Source organism: Salvelinus namaycush, chromosome 35 (assembly GCF_016432855.1).
Source record: "Salvelinus namaycush isolate Seneca chromosome 35, SaNama_1.0, whole genome shotgun sequence".
NCBI lineage: Eukaryota > Metazoa > Chordata > Actinopteri > Salmoniformes > Salmonidae > Salvelinus > Salvelinus namaycush.
In genome coordinates, this window is record NC_052341.1 from 20,746,266 (window position 1) to 20,754,903 (window position 8,638).

General features: G+C 42.5%; 1 protein-coding gene across 1 annotated transcript; it reads right to left on the reverse strand.

Annotated features, from left to right (window-relative positions):
* Window positions 1–2,684: 2,684 nt before the first annotated feature.
* On the reverse strand, window positions 2,685–8,117 carry LOC120029827 (casein kinase I-like). The gene is made up of 9 exons (XM_038975115.1): window positions 8,042–8,117; window positions 7,412–7,522; window positions 7,053–7,201; window positions 6,610–6,838; window positions 4,537–4,707; window positions 4,111–4,259; window positions 3,653–3,860; window positions 2,922–3,061; window positions 2,685–2,717 (listed from the first exon to the last, which is right to left on the reverse strand). Exons 1-9 carry the CDS (start codon window positions 8,115–8,117, stop codon window positions 2,685–2,687), a joined length of 1,266 nt encoding a protein of 421 aa, XP_038831043.1.
* Window positions 8,118–8,638: the final 521 nt, after the last annotated feature.

Here is an 8,638-nt window from a genome sequence, read left to right on the forward strand (position 1 = left end):
AATGATATGTAGCCCTGTTTCCACCAATCACAGCCAATGAACACCGAGCACCAGGAAGTGGATGGGTCGTGACAGAGATGAGTTTATAATGACGAGATGCTCATGTCTCCACCCTAACAATGGGAGTCGTTGTCCAAAAGGCTCGAAGGCAGGCGACACGTTTACTGTAGGTCCAGAATAAACCCATAGAAAAGCTTTGGGTGTATATTGGACAATTTTGGCGAGCGAAATCTCTCGTTTTGCTTCTTTCTCTCTAGTTGTGATTTGTTGCAATGCGCATGCGCATGTCTACATCTAATTTGAGTCGAATCGCATTTACGAATCGCATTTAAGGTCAGTTTAGTTTGACATTATTTTCCATCCTAACAGCGAAGGTAAGAATTGAAAATGTATCTAAGAACTATCAAAATTACTTCTAAAATAAATTATCCACACACACACACACACAACAGACAATATTATAAGTTGTGCATATCTTTATTGACTCATAAAATATAGCCGCCCTCCCATGAATCAAAACGGTATGAACTAGCGTAGGCCTATTCCGTAAACTGTATCCACATCTGTCGTTTTTTGTTGCATTATTGCACGTAATTTACATCGTTGTATGTATCTATGTATTTATGTACTATATGTGGTGATGCTGTGCTGTTGAGTTTGAGATGCAACAAGACAGCTTTATGGAAAGGGACAATACAATTATTATTATTAATTATTATTATTATTATTATTATACACAATATTGTTGTAATAAAATCTAAGCATGGTAAAGAAATGTACAAGATATCAGTGCACCCACACAACCATATATTCCATCTTTATTATTATCTGCCTGCTCATGCAGGTGTAGGCCTACCTTACATTTGACTCCCTTTGCACCTAACCAAGCCCTCCTGCAGGTCAATAAATCTCTGTTACTACATTGACATCTTCAAACAACCTAGCACATTTTTGCTTTACACAAAAACATATTTAAAGAGATAAAAAAATAATTTAAAAAAGTTATTGAGCATATAACTTTGAAATCCAACCTCTTCAGTTCTCCCATGCTCCTCCTCGCATCGGCAGGATAATACGGCTTGTTTTCTTATTATTATAATAACCAAGAGCGCAGGTATTGTTCAACATTATTTTCCCTTTTGCGAAGCCTGGCATGAGAGGTTAGTGTCTTGCCTTGACTTACCAGTTGACAAAAACACCAGAACAAATAACGATCAATTGAGTAAATAACTAATATCCTCCACTTAATGATAAGAAGTAATGGTCCTTTATTATATGGTCCACCATCATTTGAAGGGGCATTTTTAGCTCTTTGTTGTTGACAAATGTAATACAATACTGTGTTCATATACACCGCAGAGGGGAGTGGAACCTCAATGGAAATGTGTCAATAATCTTAACAGTAAGTGTTGTAAAACCAAAATGTCCTCATTTAACGCTAGGTTAAAATCTACTCATAATTATTCTTATCCTGGAATTCCTAAACAGCGAAGACGTAAAGAGAAAATGGGTGACAGTCCATCTCTCTAAGTCTCCTACCATCCCCTTCCTCCTTTGACTCTTGGTCGGTCCTTGGCTTGCTAAAACCAAAAGTACGAAAAACAAACAGTAAGACAATAAGACATTGACATACACTGACTATATGCAACCCCACTTCTCTAAGCAATTCTGATGCAAACACTTCCACTTCTCTAAGCAACTCTGAAGCAAACACTTTCACATTCATTCACATTCATCTTTTCCCATTCCTGAACAACGTTTTACCACATCTCTTCCCATCTCTCTTTCTTTCATTTGCACCCAATTCCTCTCAACCGAGATCGTCTTGCCTACTAGTGAATAAATCCTTTTTACTTGACCACAGGAAACCTCTGATTTTGTTCTTGTTGTTGTTGATTATAAACATACACCATTAGCAGTAAATGCAGCTGTCATAAATTAGACATTCAATGTGAGACAAACGGTTTCGACGGTGTGTTTTTTAAGTTACACATGAGCCCATACAACCACCTCAGCGGTGAAAACAGCTAGAACAATCAGAGCTTGTCCGTTTTGCACTGACATCTGCATGTTTTTTTGCGCATTGAGCTTCTGAGAGACGTGTATGGTCTCACTGATCATATAGCCGGCGTAATGAAAGTGAACCAGGACAGTAGTACAGAAGTCTCATTCACCAGCCCGAGGCAAAGGTCTTACAAGCCCGGGAAGCAAGGCTAGACCATGAGAGTGTCTTTAAGTTGTCAATCTTTCATCTTTTCACAATTTCTTCCAGTTAACTACAGTCATAGTGGACAGGCGTTCACTTCTCACAGTTTCTTTCAATCCTTCGTTCCTCTCCTTTTTTTCTTCCATCTTTCATCCCTCTTCAGTGTTGTTGACCCACTCCTTTCTTTTTTATCCAACAATTTCAAAAGTACTTGAGTAGGTATTTGATACAATGCCATGGCTGTAAAAAAAATATTAATATATTTACTTCACTTTTTACACACATTTGCAAAAAATGTCATTCAAGAAAGCATAAACATACTTAGGGCCAAATTCGAACTTGAGATCTGTGCATGCAACTCACTAACATGAGTAAATCATGCATTGATGTTACAGGTTAGGGTTGGTCCATAGTTCACATAGTGTTGTCCCTCTGATGTGTCCTTACCTGCCAGTCCAGAGGGCCAGAGAGGAGCAGCTCACTTCCCCAGGTGTTCAAATGGCACACTGACCTGGTGAAGAGGAGAGGGGGTTAACAGAAAGCATAGGCTTTAGTATAAGGTGCTGTGCATTCAACAGACATATTATACATTCACATACACAGGCAGACAAACTTCAATCCCTTTCAGAAGAGGAAGAGTGGGGGAGCAGTGGGGTTCACGATAGCAGAAAGAGAGAGCAAAATAGAGAGAGAGATACAATGGTAGGTAAATTACCTGTGATGTGGCAATGCGTGATTGGCCCATCTGTGCAGTGAGGTCAGAGGAGGAGATGTTGGCGGGGGCGCCACGGTGGAGCCTCATGGCCACCTTTCTCTCTCGCTCCGCACGGGACACGGCTTGTGGGGACCGGTTCCCTACACACACGCACACACATTATTGTTCAAATGGAATCTAGTGCTGGGCTGGAACAAATGCTTGCACACCTTGGACTTTCCTCAAAGTTTCCTCAGCCAAGTCCAAACACAACAGATTCTTTAAGAGACTAGAGGGCTACAAACTGGAGTCATGAATTGAGCAAGTGGTTTAGTTTACACACCCTCCCTCGTGTTTATGCAGTAATATCCTGTAGACCTAATGAAGTAAGTAAAAACCTTACGCCCTAGTAGACTCCTAAGTAGTTGGTGCATAGATCTGAAATAATCAGTAGTAGAAAAAGAGAAGGTCCGGACTCTTAGATTTGTTTTAGTCCAAATGGAATAAAGATTTTGTTTGATATTTCACTTTCATTCTAAGAATGGTCCCGTGTGGCTCAGTTGGTAGAGCATGGCGCTCAATTCCCACGGCGGGACCAGGGTTCAATTCCCACGGGGGGACCAGGATGAATATGTATGAACTTTCCAATTTGTAAGTCGCTCTGGATAAGAGCGTCTGCTAAATGACTTAAATGTAATGTAAATGTAAGAATGCAGACCTTCTTTTCAACTACTGTCTGCCTCATGACTCACCTGACTGTGCGACTCCTCTGGAAGCAGGGTTAGAGGCTGCTGCATTGGGGCCATTTCTGATCCTGTCTACGCCGCCCAGGGGGTTGCCGCCCGGGGGTAGGGCACGAGGTACCCTAGGTCCTCCGCCGATCCTCTCATCCCCCTCTTTTCCCTCTCTCCTCTCCCTTTCCCTCTCCCTCTCCCCATCCTCGGCTGTCCTGCTGGCCCCCTGAAGCAGAAAGATGTATGTGCAGGTTAGGAAGGTGCCAGGGATTCAAAATAAACTCACAGGGAACTATGTTTCTATAATCAACTATGTAAACGTCATGTATTATACATTTATAATACACATGTAATCCGCTAATGTATAATTGCATTTAAAATGAAAATGTAATGATAAATATGGTCAACAAATAGATATATTGTTAATAAATGATTTATAATGTAATAATAATGGTTAATAGGGATGCAGTACTCACAAACTTGAGCATGTTCCAGTCAAAGACGTAGTCGTAGGAGAAGCCCTGTCTGTGGAACAGGTTTCTGAACAGCTGTCTCAGGTACGAGTAGTCCGGCTTATCATCGAACCGCAGACAGCGACAGAAGTTCAGGTAGGTGGAGAACTCAGCTGTGGATAGAGTGTGTGACAGAAAGACTCAGCTATGGATAGAGTGGGTGACAGAGAGACTCAGCTGTGGATAAAGTGGGTGACAGAGAGACTCAGCTGTGGATAGAGTGGGTGACAGAGGGTAACCAAAGTGTCACCAAAAACTTGGGTCAAATGCACATTAATTTAGCTAGGTGTTGAAAGACTACTTGAAGTGAGTTTCTAACAACACTAACACAAACACACTCATAGTTAGTGTTGTAAACCCAGGATAAAGAAACAGACTTTAGCTACTTACATGGGTATCCCTTGCAGAGCACCTCGATGGGGGTGGACATCTTCTTCGCACTGATGCGTTCGTACTTCTGCCCCTTGGTGGCGGCCTTGAGGCCCTGCCAGGGCAGAGAGCCCAGGTTGAAGTACATCAGGACGTAACCCAGAGACTCCAGGTCATCACGACGAGACTGCTCTGTAGAGAGAGGAGGGGGAGAAGAGTGGGGGGTTGTGGGGGGAGAGAGGAGACATGGAGAGAGGAGACACTATACTGATCTTATTTAGACACATAAAACAAAACAATAACGTGTATACCTTTAGAGGAGAAAGAGGAGAGAACAGGAGCATAGAGTAAAGGAAATGAGAGAAGAGGAGCATAGAGTAAAGGAAAGGAGAGAAGAGGAGTATAGAGTAAAGGAAAGGAGAGAAGAGGAGCATAGAGTAAAGGAAAGGAGAGAAGAGGAGCATAGAGTAAAGGAAATGAGAGAAGAGGAGCATAGAGTAAAGGAAATGAGAGAAGAGGAGCATAGAGTAAAGGAAAGGAGAGAAGAGGAGCATAGAGTAAAGGAAAGGAGAGAAGAGGAGCATAGAGTAAAGGAAAGGAGAGAAGAGGAGCATAGAGTAAAGGAAATGAGAGAAGAGGAGTATAGAGTAAAGGAAATGAGAGAAGAGGAGTATAGAGTAAAGGAAAGGAGAGAAGAGGAGCATAGAGTAAAGGAAAGGAGAGAAGAGGAGCATAGAGTAAAGGAAATGAGAGAAGAGGAGCATAGAGTAAAGGAAATGAGAGAACAGGAGCATAGAGTAAAGGAAAGGAGAGAACAGGAGCATAGAGTAAAGGAAAGGAGAGAAGAGGAGTATAGAGTAAAGGAAAGGAGAGAAGAGGAGCATAGAGTAAAGGAAAGGAGAGAAGAGGAGCATAGAGTAAAGGAAATGAGAGAAGAGGAGTATAGAGTAAAGGAAATGAGAGAACAGGAGCATAGAGTAAAGGAAATGAGAGAAGAGGAGTATAGAGTAAAGGAAATGAGAGAACAGGAGCATAGAGTAAAGGAAATGAGAGAACAGGAGCATAGAGTAAAGGAAAGGAGAGAACAGGAGCATAGAGTAAAGGAAATGAGAGAAGAGGAGCATAGAGTAAAGGAAATGAGAGAAGAGGAGCATAGAGTAAAGGACATGAGAGAAGAGGAGTATAGAGTAAAGGAAAGGAGAGAACAGGAGCATAGAGTAAAGGAAATGAGAGAAGAGGAGCATAGAGTAAAGGAAATGAGAGAACAGGAGCATAGAGTAAAGGAAAGGAGAGAAGAGGAGTATAGAGTAAAGGAAAGGAGAGAAGAGGAGTATAGAGTAAAGGAAAGGAGAGAACAGGAGCATAGAGTAAAGGAAATGAGAGAAGAGGAGCATAGAGTAAAGGACATGAGAGAAGAGGAGTATAGAGTAAAGGAAAGGAGAGAAGAGGAGTATAGAGTAAAGGAAAGGAGAGAAGAGGAGTATAGAGTAAAGGAAATGAGAGAAGAGGAGCATAGAGTAAAGGAAAGGAGAGAACAGGAGCATAGAGTAAAGGAAATGAGAGAACAGGAGCATAGAGTAAAGGAAATGAGAGAACAGGAGCATAGAGTAAAGGAAAGGAGAGAACAGGAGCATAGAGTAAAGGAAAGGAGAGAAGAGGAGTATAGAGTAAAGGAAATGAGAGAAGAGGAGCATAGAGTAAAGGACATGAGAGAAGAGGAGCATAGAGTAAAGGACATGAGAGAAGAGGAGCATAGAGTAAAGGAAAGGAGAGAAGAGGAGCATAGAGTAAAGGAAATGAGAGAAGAGGAGCATAGAGTAAAGGAAATGAGAGAACAGGAGCATAGAGTAAAGGAAAGGAGAGAACAGGAGCATAGAGTAAAGGAAAGGAGAGAAGAGGGAAGTGAGGGAGGGAGGAAGAGAGAGGAGATGGAGAAGGGTCAATACTCCTACTGCAGTAGTTCTGTGAATCAACCCCTGATCAATACCGACGCAATCACGTAAAATCTATCGACTCTCTCACTACACACACACAGCCGATGAAGGGTCAAACATACGTGAACACACACTGTTAATATTACAATTAGTACTGTACCTATCCCCAGATGTGTGTTGATGGATGCATAGCGTGCCGTGCCGGTCAGGTTCTTGTTCTCGCGGTAGGGGATGTGCTGGTGTGTGCGGGCGTCACGGTACTTCTTGGCCAGGCCAAAGTCAATGATGTACACCAGGTTGCCCTTCTTGCCCAGGCCCATCAAGAAGTTGTCAGGCTTCACATCTCTGTGGATGAAGTTCTTAGAGTGGATGTACTCAATTCGGCTGATCTGGAGAGGAGAAAGGGAGTGGAGGAAGAGGGGGAAAGGAGAGAGGGAATGGTTGACTATCATTATCAGTTCCAGTTCTTGGTTAAAGCCAATAACGTTATATATAATCAAGGTGTATTCTTTGAAAATGCAATCACAATAAAGCATATAGAGAAGCATATGATATGATAAAAAGATTAACAGAGGTTTTAGAGGAGGAGGAGGCGTCCTGTACCATCTGGTCAGCCAGCAGCAGGACAGTCTTGAGGCTGAACTTGCGGGAGCAGAAGTTGAACAGATCCTCCAGACTGGGGCCTAGCAGCTCCATCACCATCACGTTGTAGTCTCCCTCTGCTCCACACCACTTTATGGATGGGATGCCCACTATAGGGAAGGGAAGGGAGAGTGTGATTTATAAGCTAGTGTCACTTACTGGGGTTCGAACCCAGGTCCAGAGTAAGCCTTCTAAGCTAAAGCCTAGGCATTAGCTTGGAAAACCCATGCAAAACTTCAGGTTTCAGGTTAGGGTTTCCCAACATAGTCGCCCACTACCCCCACCCCTGACCACACCCTCTTGTCCTACTCCTCTCTCACCTCCTCCCTGCATCATCTTGTAGAACTTGCTCTCGATGTGGAGTTGTGGGTGTTTGGTCTTCACACATTCCAGCTTGATGGCCACCTCCTCACCCGTGGCGATGTTAATGCCTGACAGAGACACAGGAAGGGACACATACCATGACCACCTTTTTGATGATGCAATCACCATGGTCTACTCTGACAGTCTTTTCTTTTTATGGCCAGCTTTGATGTGTTCAATGATGAAATGTGTTCGGACAGAATTTAAAAGGATACTTTGGGATTTTGGCAATGAAACCCTTTATCTACCTCTAACTTCTAGTAAGAAAGAAGTTATAGGTAGTTTCGCAGCCGAATGCTAACTAGCGTTAGCGCAATGCCTGGAAATCTATGGTATCTACTAGCATGCTAGCAGTTACCATAGACTTCCAGTCATTGTGCTAACACTAGTTAGCAACTTCCTTCAAACTGCACGCAGATACATAAAAATTGTATCCACAAGTTCATCTGACTGTGAAGAAGTAGATAGAAGTAGACAAAATCCTGAAGTATCCCTTTAAAGTTAGTATGGAAGGCAGTCTACTCTGGAATATGTTTATTTAGAGGTTTGTGAGAATAAGTAGAGCTGCATTAAAACGAAGGTCTTACCCAGGTAAATGTCTCCAAAAGAGCCGCTCCCTATCTTCCTGCCGAGGCGGTACTTGTTCCCCACTCTCAGTTCCATGGTTCCTGCTGGTCTTCCCAACTCACTGAGGGAGCAAACATACGGGAGGACATACATTTACATTTTAGTCATTCTTATCCAGAGTGACTTACAGGAGCAATTAGGGTTAAGTGCCGTGCTCAAGGGCACATCGACATATTTATCACCTAGTTGGCTCAGGGATGCGAACCAGCGACGTTTCGGTTACTGGCCTAACGCTCTTAACTGTTAGGCTACCTGCTGCCCCCTGTCATCAATCAAACTGTAGATTATATAGCTGAAGGACGTTGTGACGCAACCCAGTTCCATCTCAATCTCATGGGGATCCAACTCAAATAAGATGTTACAAAAGGGAGAATTGGTTACAAAATAAGAAACGGGACAAGAGAAGACAAAATGAAGACCAAGTCAGGGATGGAGAAAGAAGAAAACATTATTTAAGCCAAAATAATTGGAATGGGAGTGGAAAATAGTGTGGTTAAAATGTTGATTTACAAAAATAGTTTTTTAACTTCTTATAAGAAAGTTGGATGATTTAGCTA